The sequence below is a fragment of the Limanda limanda genome, chromosome 2, assembly GCF_963576545.1.
Source record: "Limanda limanda chromosome 2, fLimLim1.1, whole genome shotgun sequence".
In the NCBI taxonomy this organism is placed as follows: Eukaryota; Metazoa; Chordata; class Actinopteri; order Pleuronectiformes; family Pleuronectidae; genus Limanda; species Limanda limanda.
Window position 1 is genome coordinate 9,447,794 of NC_083637.1, and position 13,973 is coordinate 9,461,766.

The 13,973-nt window shown below is 42.7% G+C and overlaps 1 protein-coding gene across 2 annotated transcripts in view; it reads right to left on the reverse strand.

Moving 5' to 3' along the window:
• Positions 1-625: 625 nt before the first annotated feature.
• LOC133020582 (protein kinase C beta type) overlaps positions 626-13,973 on the reverse strand; it is a 29,450-nt gene continuing 16,102 nt past the window's right edge. The window contains exons 5-17 of one of the 2 annotated variants that reach the window (XM_061087206.1): positions 10,042-10,170; positions 9,422-9,578; positions 8,893-9,027; positions 8,710-8,806; positions 8,007-8,150; positions 7,752-7,925; positions 7,579-7,670; positions 6,832-6,894; positions 6,596-6,734; positions 6,426-6,506; positions 6,241-6,348; positions 5,674-5,814; positions 626-1,544 (exon numbers count right to left, since the gene is read on the reverse strand). In XM_061087206.1, coding sequence (XP_060943189.1) covers positions 1,392-1,544; positions 5,674-5,814; positions 6,241-6,348; positions 6,426-6,506; positions 6,596-6,734; positions 6,832-6,894; positions 7,579-7,670; positions 7,752-7,925; positions 8,007-8,150; positions 8,710-8,806; positions 8,893-9,027; positions 9,422-9,578; positions 10,042-10,170 — 1,613 coding nt within the window. In that variant the 3' untranslated portion in view covers positions 626-1,391. Of the gene's footprint in view, positions 1,545-2,827; positions 5,245-5,673; positions 5,815-6,240; positions 6,349-6,425; positions 6,507-6,595; positions 6,735-6,831; positions 6,895-7,578; positions 7,671-7,751; positions 7,926-8,006; positions 8,151-8,709; positions 8,807-8,892; positions 9,028-9,421; positions 9,579-10,041; positions 10,171-13,973 lie in introns of those variants that run through there. The other variant, XM_061087196.1, reaches the window with a different exon arrangement.

Below are 13,973 nucleotides of genomic sequence, written 5' to 3' on the forward strand. Positions count from 1 at the left end.
TCAGAGAACCTCCCAGCTGAACAGACCTGTTCTGCATGATGCTCCAAAGGGTTTCCACACTTTGAGTTAAATGAGACAAGTAAACACCAGTGAAATGCAAGAACTTCGCTTAATTGAAGACTCTTAATTTAAGATAGATAGATCTGTACATCAGCCCTGGTGACCTGTCCAGGGTTCCTCTCGCCCAGTGTCCGCAGGGATTGGCTCCAGCTCCCTCTCAAACGTTAACCAGTATAGACAATGGATCGACCCACAAACAAGAGGCTTTACCTCTGTTGGGCATATTTTGCAGCTTTGGCCACTAGGGGTCTTTCAATCAGAAGAATAATGAAAGGCCTATAGTTTGAGGACATCGTGAAGCAGCATGGGATCATGGGAATTGTCTTCACCACGACTGCCGATATAAATCTACCTGAGTTGAATCAGGCACAAAATCATGTTCTGATGGGTTATGTTGAATTCACATTACGCAGCAAAGGGCAATGAATAATCGTGATCCATTACGAGTGACCAAGACAAAGCGCTAACGTGCTAGCAACGCGTTTTCCTCCATCGTCGACGTTAGCCCCGAAAGTAATACGGGCAAAGGGGATATGACTCTATTAAAAAAAAATCCTGATACGTACATAAATTAACAAAAGTATATAAGGACTAGGTGTTTTAAGACGTTTTATCAAATAACTGTTACATCTCCCCACTCTTGCTCACGCAGCTGCCGGCACGAAGATGAACCAGTCAATCCTGAAACCGCTTTCAAAAAACCAAACTAGCTGGATGAAAATAAACTGGATCAATTCAGCCTGATTTATTTAAACACCCTTTGACGACCAGGGCCTTTGGACTTTGATAGTTCAAAACCTTCCTTCCCTCTGAACTGCAGCCTGCAAAGACACGTGTGTGTGTGAGCACATACATGACATATTGATCATGGAATGTTCATGACGCAACCTTTACAGGCTGAAGAGAGGGAAATCAAGTTAACAAAGACGCGGTGCTGTGGATCAATAGCCCACATAGACAGTTACACATTCACTGTGGCTGCTGCTCGTCAGCCACTGTATCGACGTGTTCACCACGAGGTCCCATGAATACTACACAATTGTTCAGGTATTTGACCACTATTACCATGTGGTGGACGAAGTCAGTCCCACTGCGACCAACCACAAGCGGATAGCAACATTTAGTTCCTCTGCTTGTAGAAGGGATTATGTAGCCAGTGTGTTTGTTAAAGGTTATTGCCCAGTTTAAATGCTGCTGTGTGTTTGTGTTTGAGGGGGTTTGAGTCCAGCCGGGGCCGATGAGATGCTTGACGACTCTTCGGTGAAATGTAACTGGGCTGCACGGATCGGAGGAAAGTCTCGTATGGGCTGCGTCTAACCAGCAGGAAGTCGTCAGACTTGTATAATAAATTCGGGGTTGGTGTAAGAGAAGCCCTGAAACTCGTTCTGGTCCAGGTTCATGATGAAGAGCTTGTCCGTGGGCGTCAGCTCCACCGCCATCTTAGTGAACTCCTTGTCGAAGTTGCCGACGTCGGAGCGAGATTTCTGCCGTGGAGAGAAGAGAGGGGGAGAGATGAGTTAGAAAAACGGTTCAAGACAATTTGTGCAGCGTTTAAGGACGAGGTCGACAACGAGCAGGAAGGACATGTGGCGTGGAAGCACAAAGATGAAGAATAGAGGAGGAAGCGAGGGAGGTTGAGTGTTTCAGCAAACAAAGACAGATTTTCGGTCGTAGGCAGAGGTGGACAAAGTCTCCAGTCCGTCCAACGTCCGAAGGTTTGTGTTTCAAAGCCTAAACAAATTGTTTCCTCAAACTAAAGATATTCACATGTGGTCAAAGTCAAGCTAAAAACTGCTTTATAAATGCAGCATTTTTTTTCCACATTTAACTTATTTTAATAGTACTTTAATAGTGAAAGTTAAGTTAAATTTAAAATGTTATAATTAACGTAAAACATATTGGTGAGTGCAGCTTTAATCTTTAGAATTAGGGGAAGAAATCTAGTTATTCTGAATCTAGAGGATTAAGAATCAGGAAATCACAAACAAGTGTGAATACTGAATACTGGATACTTTCATATTTTTACTTATATTAATTACATCTTTTGTAATGGAGTATATTTATAGTGGTATTGATACTTCCACCAGTGGTCACGAGTCAGTCTTTTGGGTTTGTGAAGTCTCAGTCCAGTCAGTCCACACCTCTGATCATCTGTTAATGGAGGCGCCACAAGAAGTCGAGACTCGGCAAAACACACTGATTCAGAACAAGACTGCAGGTCGACAAAGAACAAACACACCCGGCCGACAACCCCAGCGACAGTCAAAACAATAACAAAATGGAAGAGACCCACCCGAAACATATCAACAGCACAGATGCAGAAAGACCCGAGACAAACTTCTGAAGCCAGAGAGAGGAAACGTTCCGGTACAGAACAGACGAGGGTCGATATAAAAACAGACCAGCTGCACACCAGACCACAACCGGAAAGGATTTCACACAGGGAAGTCAAGCAGTGAGCCCCAGGCAAGACACATGAATCACACAAATCACACACATCACACAAAGCGTTTGGTTTCCTACCTCCTCCTTCTGTCTCATCACAGGGGCTTCAGGCTGCAAACTTTCCCAGCTCTACCACTGGTCCCAGTACTCACCACTAATTCAGCTCAGTTTTGTGTATGAGGCATGTGTGCGTATAAGCTAAGATAAGTTAGATTAATGATATGATAATAACAACAATGATAAACTTTATTAGTAAAGCAAATATATGATATGAGAGTGGAGTCAATTTTCTCATCGAACTCTCGACGAGCAACCAAATAAATGTAGGTAAATGCAGTTTCTTTATTTTGGGTGCAGCAGCAGTAACAAAGCGAACACAGCACATGTAGTCTGGTAGGCACCAGTTTGTATATTTTCAGTTACCAGTCATACAGGACAATTACACAATCCACAGAAGCATCTCTCTCATCCACAACAAGTTATCCAAACATCTCTCCGATACAGTATATATATCTTTATTCTGTTATATCTCCCGTTTTGCCATAATTGATTCATCATCATCATCATCATCATCATAAGCGCTCACTTCCTTCGTCTGGCAGAATCGTCTTTATACAACAGAAAACTTTGACGTCCACATGCTACCGCCGACCCCTTTTTGATACGAGCTCAAACAACAAGATTTGACACATCACTACCTTGCATCGTTACAGTTACAAAAAAAAAGAAAAATACAACCTGACTCACAATGAAACACTCGTCTTCTCAGACAATTCATTTCATGTATGAAAATGATTCTCCGAAGGGTGTTGTATTGTTTGAGAACACATACAGCTATAATGCATATTCTAATACTCTAATAATTATACATGTACTGCAAAATGGCACATGATGGCTGCCCTTCGTCACAGTTGTTGAGGACAATCTTTTTTCCTCACACCACCTTCAGATTCCCTATGGTTTGGCACTTTTGGACATCCTGTTTCTACGAGCTAACAACCATCAGCTCTACACGTCCATACGGGGCTCCGTCATATGGGAAATTCTCCAAAAATGGTTGTGTACAAGCTGAGAGATATGTTGTTTGTCATTAAAAACACAGTGTTATGTGGTGAATGTTTTCAGATATGGATCAGTAGAAAATTAATGAGCCTTCTGTCAAATATCTCTAACTAGACGCATACTTGCACTCTCCTACGTAGAAATACTTAAATCCTTCGACTGGTTGAAAATGGAATCAGCAAAAATGTCCAGATAAGCTCACAACAACACTGACGGATGGTCCAAAAGAAAAAAAAATAAAGTTGACGTCAGGAAACTGGTTCTCAAACGATCACAGGCAAAGCAACTGGTCAGTTTTCACTTACACTGTAGGAATATGTGGTCATAGCACAAGTTACAGGGGGAGGGGGGGGTGACACAGAGACGGGGCAGGTTTAGGTCGGCCCGAGGTCGGACTCCCGCCCTGAACCTGCCGGTCTGAGCAGCCGGGGGGGGGCAACACTTCTGCACTAGAGACAGAGCTGATATGAGAGCAGCAGTGTAACATGACGACGTGTTCAACCAACCAAAACAAGACTAGCCTCCTACTGGCAACTTCACACATGGATATCTGACCATTTCTCCTGATTGTTAGCATTGAGCACCTGTCTGCAGCTCCATCCGAACATGGTTCCATGAATAGTTTGGCATTTTGGAGGAATGATTTGAATTCTTTCTTAGATTTAGACGATTGTATTGAGAACACTCTGTAAAGAGATGAAGTCAGGACCGAGTTAACCTAGCTTTGCATAAAACACTTTAAAACAGGGGAAACTGCGAATTGGTTCTCGTAAAGTTCACGTAAGTTTAGTTTATTACATTTCGAGTAAATCTGCAATTAGCAAACTAGCACCTGCTGCTGTTGAACGAAAGGAAGTTGGCTCGTCAAGATTAATATTTTGTGGTGCTCATTTTAAGTTCAGAGCCATTAAACCACCACAGAGGAAGAAAACAATGGAATTCCAGGAATACCAGTCAAAGCCCAAATGGTAAAAACAAATGGTATTTATGTTTCTCCCACCGTCGCAGAGTTAGGGTTAATGTTAATATGAGACTCTAAATTGTCCGTATGTGTCAATGTGATTGTGAATGATTGTTTTGTCTCTGTTGCCCTGCGGATTAATGGCAAGCTGTTCAAGGTCGGAGCCACACCTCTCGCCCAATGTCAGCTGGGATTGGCTCCAGTCCTACAACCCTCAAACGATAAGAGTTGGAGATGATGGATGCACAAACAAACCAGAAACCAAAACATATTTTGGAGCGCTAAGTTTTCCCCGGCCTGTTCCTGTTATGCTAAACTAAGATAACCAGGCCCAGACTCCAGCTCCAAAGTGAGACTGATATCAACCTACTCATCTCACTTTGTTACAGACAGCAAATAAGTGTAGCTCACAAAATGCCAAACTATCTCTTCAAGGTTTTCCCCCTGATGAATGCAGCCTGGATTTGAATTTATGCAGATTTTCTTTCACATTTATTCTCTTTTGTGTGTATGTTTCTGAGGTGTAGGGGTTTACTAGTGCAGCTCAAAGAGATGTGGCATGGTCACTGGGTTGAGTGAGGGTACTCAGGGTTAACAAATGAGAAGCCTTGGAATTCTTCCTGGTCCAGGTTGGCTATAAGCTCCTGATCTGGGGGGGTCAGCTCGGGGGGGTGGCGCGTGAAAAAGCGATCAAAGTTCTCTGCGTCACGCCCACACTGCCGTGGAGAGGAGAGAGAGAGAGAGAGACAGAGATGCGGGGGGGGATGGAGTGAGTTAGATGTGGGATGGAGAGAAAAAAAGGACAACAACAAAGAGAAAAAAGAGAAATACAACTAAAACATGGCGTCAACCAATCAAATCGCTCACAGCCGAGACTGTGGATTTCCATTGGTCCATATGTGAGCCAGTGATATCTCAGCTTCATCATTGGTGACTACGCTCACAAATCTCATCTCTGCATTTGTCAGGGTAGTGACCAATGGCAGGGGATGGTTGGGTTCGGGGGGGATGAGCGAGCTAATCGTTCCTAGGACTTACCTTGAAAGTTTCACTAAATCTATTGAGTGTCAAATCTTAAGGGTAATCAGTGAAGTTCTGGTCATACATGTCAGGTATGTGTGTGTGTGTATATATAATATACTCACAGCTTTAGGTTTGAAAGGCGGCTGGACCTCTTTATTCTCCAGTTTTTCCCAGTCTATATAACGGAAGAAGGCGTGCTCCTTGATGTCTCTCTCGCCCTCTGGACCACAGCCCAGACGCTTACCTGGGTGTTTGGTCATCAGCTAAAAATCACACACAGACACTATACAAGAGTTTGGACGAGGACGTGTGTGTGTGTGTGTGTGTGTGTTGGTAGCTTCTGCTTTCCATATTTCAGATAGTTTCAGATAAAGATTTGTTTTCCATGTCATTTTTTAGTGCTGTGTTGCATATTTTACTTATCACTTAAACAATGTACAATAATTATGTTGTGTGTCATTTTTAAGATAACATCTATCCAGGGAACACAGATAAATAAGAGCCTTACAGATCTAATATTCCAAAGTTCTTCATCAAAATGTTTAAAAACCTATGTGATATATCTTGTTGATTTGTGTACTTTCATAATCCAAAAATGATTCCAACAATTTTCAAACTCAACCCCCGATTGTATTCAGTGGGAGTGGCTTTAGATTGGACCTGTGTGCTATTCGAGTGTGTGCCCTCACCCCCTTGCAGATGGCAACAGCTTCTTTGGACATGGATTTGGGGTAAGAGACGTGATGCTCCATGATCGACTGGAACAACTCATCCTCATCCTCCCCGTCAAAAGGCGGCTGGAGGAGAACAAATATTACATGTCAATTTCCGGGTGCTGGTGTTTCCTCAAAATAAGTAAACGGTGCGTACAAACCTGTCCAGCGAGCATTTCATACAGCAGCACTCCGAAGGCCCACCAGTCCACAGACTTCCCATAAGGCTGATAGGCTATGATCTACAAAGCACAATGATAAACTCATGAGTCTCAATCACAAGTGAAATGATTAGAATGAAAAAAAGAGACATTTAGACATATAAACAAACCTCTGGCGCAATGTAGTCAGGTGTTCCACAGAAAGTCTTCGTGGTCACTCCGTCCAACATGTTCTCTTTGCACATGCCAAAGTCGGCGATTTTTATATGTCCCTCAGAGTCCAGCATCACGTTGTCCAGCTTCAGATCCCTGAAAACACACACGTGCAAATACACACAGGAGTTTTAAACAAAATAACTTCTCTGACATGGTTGTTACCGACACCGGCAGACCAACGCTGACTCACCGGTACACGATGCCTTTGGAGTGAAGGAAGAAGAGTCCGATGGCGATTTCTGCAGCATAAAACCTGAGATACAGACAAACAGCACTTTGGAAATATACTGACATGGATCTCAGGTGTGCTGTATAGATGAGGGATCAACACTTGTTAGACCTCAATAATACACAATACGTTTTGTTGAGTAACACTGAATGTAAACACATTTTATAGTAAACAAGGGTCTTTAAAAGCTACGTGTTCAACTAACTTATTGATGGATTCCTGCAGGTTTTTACCAAACAGCTCCTACCCATGTTATCAGCTGAAGGAGGCTTTGTTTTGAAAACTTGCTGTAAGGATGTGCTACTGGTGAGGGAGTAACCCATTGAATGTTGGTGCGGATCCAGATCAGGGGGCGGTCCCAAGAATTTTTCATCACGTTCTTTATCATTGGTAGAAACAACTGTTTTTGTTGTTTTCCTTTTAAAATCTTCCTAGATTTTACAGGGAATAATAAATGCAGTTTGATGGGGGAAAAATTTGACATACTTAAGGGACTAATACCGATCAGTGTGTGCAAGTTCAGATTGAATATAAGGCGTCTGTCTGGTTCTACTGAGTTCTACTCTAGTTTGATAAACTTTTATTTTAAAGTAGCAGCAAGAAGAAATAAACAAGGAGCTAAAAAAAGACTGTTTCCCACTTTCAACAACATTGTTATGATCACATAAAACGTCCTATTATTCATCTCCTCCCTGTGTGTGTACTCACACAGCATGAGGCTCCTTGAACTTGCCGACCTGTTGGATCTGGTACATGAGGTCTCCTCCATTTATATACTCCATCACAAAATACAATCGGTCCTAGGGGTAGAAAGATGAAGGTGTGAGGAAGGAGAGGAGAGTAAAGATCAGGGATAAATGCTTCTGCATGAGGTGCTCTACCATGGTCTGGAAACAAGAGTGCAGCTGAGTGAGGAAAGGTGGTTTCCCCGCCAGAGCGAGGACTCTCTTCTCCACCATGGTGCACTCCACGTCATCGTCCTGGATCACCACATCCTTCTTCAGGATCTTGACTGCATACAACTCGTCCGTACCCTTCCTTTCAGCCAGCATCACCTGATGATGTGAGGGAAAGGTTTCATGTCATTTCATGTCTTTAGCAGCCGTTTGTTCACATTTTCCATCACGAAGCATCACCTTGCCGAAGCTGCCTTTTCCCAGAACCATGATGAAGTTGAAGTCTGAGAGCTTGACACGGTCCTGATTGCCATTGCTGTCGTACTTGTACATCGAGGACGAGGAGGACGAGTCTGCGGCCTTCCCTGGACCAACCCTCGCTCTCTGAGGAGAGAGGGAATTACAGGCAGGGAACGAACATAAAGGGATTATGTTAGAAAAAAAAAACAAGGACAGCACAAATAAAACCAATCCTCATTTGAGGTCTCTGACCCTGTTCAGACCTGATATTTACATCCGTCCTGAGAGATGTGATCACAAGTGGACAGTGTTAAGTTCTTTCTCTCACATGTTCCCCTGTTACCGCCATAGATTTAATTAATTCTGTGGGAAGCACTGATGTGTGTGAGTGTGTCAGCGCACGAGAGAGCGAAAGAGAGCGAGTGGACTCAGGAGGGACTGAATGAATCTCGTGCAGCTTTGCTATGGAGAAGGATTTAACCGATTTTAGAAGAGTGAAACTGTGGTGGGTCAGAGGATGTCGGCTGAGTAGGCAGTACCTTCATGTCCCAGACCAACTTCTAATGTGGTCTGAGTGATCGGATCTCAGGATGCATTGAACACAGATTTGATTGCGTTCACACCTGAACTTAGCGCGGACCACTTGAGATCAGATCACTAGTTAATACCAGGTCTGAACTGGACCAGTCAATGTGGGTCTCACCTCAAACTTTTGTCGAAGCTCCTCGTTGCCTTCCTCTCCCTCCGCCTGAACAGGAACATTAAAGTATTCTCCTTCCTCCTGGGACAGCATCTTAAACCTGAACCCCAGAACAGAGACAGACTTTAAATTTCAAAATGTTCCTCATTCTCCTCCATCTCTCCCTTCTTCAACCTGACGTCTTACCATCCATCTACCCCTAGCTTTTGTAGTTCTGAGATCCCAAAGGACAGGGATCCCATGAAGTCGTTCCTGCTGGTCAAATCCCAGTCCCAGATCTCCACCGACAGACGGCGGTCCTTGTCACTTTCTTTTAGGTTGCTAAGAAACAGGAGGAGGGGCAGTCAGATGAAAGAGCTTGAAAACAGATTTAAAAAATTATAATTTGATTTTAAAGCTTCATCCTTCACATCTCTCTTTATTTATTCTGCTAAATGCCTCTACATTTGACATTTTTTCATGCCTGTGCATTTCCCAGCAGTCACAATGTTCTAGAACAGCCTGAATATCAACAAGCAAAAGCAGGGAGAAGAATGAGGACAGGGTCACTCGCACAAGCTCCAGTTGAGTGCTTATGTGACAGAAAACAAGGCCAAGAGGAAAGCTTCAAACCAAAACAAGTTATATTCAAACTGAGGCAAAAATCTAAGTACATGATTTGTGTGAAGCCTGTTAACTAAAGCAGAATATCAGTGCAGAAGGAGTGAAGTCTCACAAAGTGAAGGTCTCGTTCCAGGTGGGGTTGAGGCAACACTTGATGGTCTTGGTCTTCTGTTTGCTCTCGCTCTTGGGGTCCGGGATCAGTTTGAGTTTGACGTAAGGGTCTGACAGGCCGTTGGGGTCCATGGGCACCAGGTTCCTCGCCTCTTTGACTGTGGGGGGGAGGAAGGTCGAAGACAAGGATAAAAATAAGTGGCAGAAGAAGAAGAAGAAGAAAACATCACAGTGGAGTTTGTCCTTCGCAGAGGACGGCAGGAGGTGAAGTCTCTGCCCTAAATAACTCTGGCTACATTTGACAACACTTAACGACAGTTTAGTTTATCTTCCATAATCAATTCAAAAGCTGTCTGAGAGAGAGAGAGAGAGAGAGCCTGCTAGCACGTGGATGCACCTCCCAGTGGTGATGTGGGTCAATCGTTGGACCATTGATCGACTAATGGACTTTCCAGTTTTACTCTTGTGATAAAGAGCTTTGGGAGGTGTTCTCTTGCTCTCTCGTTGTGTGTGTGCGAGAGGGGGGAAAAAGCGCGTGTAAAAGAGGCAAACAGAGAGAGAGAGAGAGGGAGGGAGGGAGAGAGATAGAGAGAGAGAGAGGGAGAGAGAGAGTGCACTCACTGCTGACGGTGAGTGTGTCCTCAGTGATCTGGGCAGAGATCTGGATGCGTCCTCTCCTCTCGGTGTGATCGGTCCCACACAAACTCGGGACGTTGGTCACACACCGCTTGTGGATGTTCATCATACAGTCTTAACACAGACACACAAAAATGCACAAGTCAAATTAAGAAAACAAATTGCAAGTTTGCCTCAAAATCTGTACGGAACAGGTTCTACATTACCAGACCATAGCCAAATGTAAAAAAACGAATTAAACTACAATAACTGACCTGTGGTTGTATGCCTTTGCGAAGCAGGCTGTTTCAGTCTACCTACATTTCTCCAAATTCATTTAAGGTCACCATGACCTTTGACCACCCAAATCGAATCAGATTCTCTTTGGGCATTTTCAAGATAATGCTTCCAGGAGGAAAAAAAGGGTTTTGCAAGGTCACTGTGACCTTGACCTTTAAACCTTAAATACTCAAACTTAACTAGTCAATCTCTGAAACCAAGTGAAGGAATTTTAAGGTGTTACTGAGATACCATGTTCTAAGGCCAAAAAAGGAGGTCACAGCAACCTTGACCTTTGACCTTGGACCACCAAGTGTGACTGATCATTTGTACCAAATTTGAAGGAATTCCTTCAAGTTGTTCTTGAGACATACAGTTCAAAAGAAAGAGAACCTGAAAGCATGAAGCCTCTGGTCGCTGTTTGTCACTGTTGTGGGGGAATAAAAAGATTTGGTGAGAAATTAAGCAGCCTGAGCGGAGAAGATTTTAAAGTCACAGAAATACTGTGACTCTCACTTCCCATAATGTAACGCAGTGCTGTGTCATCGTATTCATTAAAGCCTCCCCCGCCTGCCACATCTTTCAAACTCCATAACCTCACTTTGTAACACAGGCTTTCCTTAAGCCGACAGAAACCCCTGATGATTTCACTCGGCTAATTTCTTCTCCAGACTTCAAAGAAGTCTCTGCAGAGCCGCAGGAGACATTACACAACTGTTCAAAGGCTGAGTGGTACTTCCCCAAACGCCAGGAAACAGATCTTTATGTGTATAACTGCTGGAACGACTACAGGAAAATCAAGATCTGTCGACAAGAGGGATCACATACGCTAAATGTATCTGAGATGAGGAGTGTTGACTGCAAGGAGTGATCTTTAAAATCAGGGATAATCGGTGCAAAACCGATAAGAATTCACTCGCCAGGAAAGATTTCATATTTTTTTGAAGACATTGAGCTGCTGATGGAGCCAGAGGTCAGTGAACCTCTTCATCTCTATGCTGCAGAACCTGACACCACCCATACTTTTTATTTATACATCCCTTTTCTTTACAATGTTAGAAAGGGCTTTACAGGAAGAAACAGTAAAATATAAAACAATGGAACACAAGCAGATAGAATTATATACATAAAATAAGTAGGAGTTGTCAGGGTAATTAAGAGCTAATGTGATTTGTATGCAAAGGTTTTAATAAAATCAAACGTTTTAACCAGGGTTTTAAAGCAAATTCAATAATGGGGGGGCTCTGATAACAAAGGCTGGGTCACCCTGAGACCAGGGAGTCACCAGCAGGGCGCCATCCGAGGATCTTAGTGGTCGACACGGGAGATAGCAGGTCAATAAATCTGAAAGGTTTTGGGATGCAAGGCCATTTAAGGCATTAACAGCAATAGAATTTCCAAATCAATACGACATTTAACAGGGAGCCAGCGTATGGAGGCGAGCACACGAGTGATATGGTCATTTGTATTTGTGCCAGTGAGGAGCCGGGCAGCAGCATTTAGCCTTTATGGAGGGTAAAGTGCATCAATAGGATATGAAAGCAACTTTTTGCAAATCAGCAAGTACAGACTTCAGTACAGTACTGTGCTTAAGTGGAAAAAGTAATGTGCTTTCAAGAAAGACAGCAGCAGATACATGTAGTTGTTATTTATAGGTTTGACTGGTTGTCCCACTGTGTAAAGTTCTTCATGAATCTGGCTGCAAGTTTGAGGTTGATGTGAAGCTGCAGAAAGAATTCAGGACCAATCAGACGCCTCATGGATGGTGGTGTGACGGATAAGAACTTAAAGATCTAAAGTGCCTAAAAAATATCTGGGACAAGTTAAAAAATCTTGTAATCTGCATTTATCCCATCGGACATGTGGTTCATGCGTTTGTCCTTAAAGAGCAGGCCGTGAAAATGGGACTTGGTTAGTGACACAAATACCGAAGTCACATTAAAAGCCCTTGAAACGTCTCATAATCAAGTAACAACTCTTTTACATGTTCACTCAAATTGGATTTTCTAAATCATTATTATTTTCACAGTTTTAATCTACTGTATTTTCATTGTGCATGTACACATGTGCATTTGTTTTTTTTTTGTTCTTTTGCTGAAGTTCCTCTGTTTGTTACAGTAGCCCAATTTGGCTGTTATTGTTTAAAATCAACTAAAGCATTCATTATACACTCTGACTTTGTTTTAGATTCATATGCACAGTACAGCAGTGAGTAAAGCTACACAAGCCCAAAAAAACAAGCATGTTATACGTATATTTCCTTATGTTCAACTGTGGAAAAAAATATGTGATGTAATTGCTCAGTCTGTCCACTTGGTGTCAGCCTGCTCTGATGGACGATGTTTGCCTCCACTCAGATCAGTGAGTGGTACTGAGGTCCTGTCAATAACCTTATTCTGATTCATCTCCATTAGTTAGTGCAATGTACACATCATTTATTCATGTTACTTTACATTGAGACACTGGTACAGATTTTATCCACACTGAAGGACGACCCAGAAATAAAAAACAGTGCCTGATGCGGCAGAACAACATATCACATCTTGGTATTAAGAGTTTTGTGACCTCGCTGTAAATTCCTCCAGAACCATAGAGATCAAAAGAGGGACTGGATCCTGAGATTAAAGACCACTTAGACTTATTTCAACAAATACTTACACATATCAGTGTGAACAGGAAGTCAAATATAACATAATTTAAAATATATAAATACAGTAATAATAAAATGAAAGTAGCTAAAAGTTAGATTTTTCCGAAATTCAGAGAAAGATCAGCGAACTTGCTGCATCTGGCAAAAAGGACTTAAATTTATTAAATACAACCAGCTTTTTATTTTTTCCCCAGCAGACAAATCGCATCATCACAATCGAATGGGTTAATTCTAAATTCATCTCAAGAGTTATTGGATAATAAATAGACGACTGTGTTTTACAGATTGACTGCAGTTGGTGATGATTTAATGTGGAGTTAATGAGCTGTGAAACAAACTGGAGATTGATGAAAGATGCTTCAGACGAGACTGACTGAGATGATCAGTGCTGCAGACTGTACATGTGTTCATCAGGTTTATGTTACATGTGTTTGAGGAGCGTCTCCGGTGATTCTGCTTAGTTTGGATGTGGAATAAAAGCTCATTATTATATTTTTACTAAACACTGGCTTGATGAGGCACACTACCTGCAGCACAGGGCTGACTGTGACTTATTAGGACGCACACAACCTTATAAGAAGGTGGATACAGGACGAAAAATACCAATATTGTACAGATCACACTTTTTAATAGACGTAATTACCTAACAAAGTAAAAGGAGAGGAGAAATCCCTTCACTCTTGCATACATGTTATCAGGGTTTACTAATTATTTACATACTGTGCAAATGTTTTGGGCACTGCAGCTGTTTTGATTTTTTTTACCCATCATGCAATGCCATCAGAGACGTGTCTGATCAGCCTGAAATTTATTCTGCAGCATGACAACGACCTCAGACATTGAGCCAGTGTCATAAACAACGACAGTATCTTTCGTCCTGTAACAGATGGCCCGGCCCCCCGCGGAGCCCAGATCTCAACATCACAGAGTCGTTCTGGGTCGACATGAAGAGACGGAAGACAGACGTTCACAGCGGACCTGCCAAGTACCTTGAGAATGACGTGTGCAG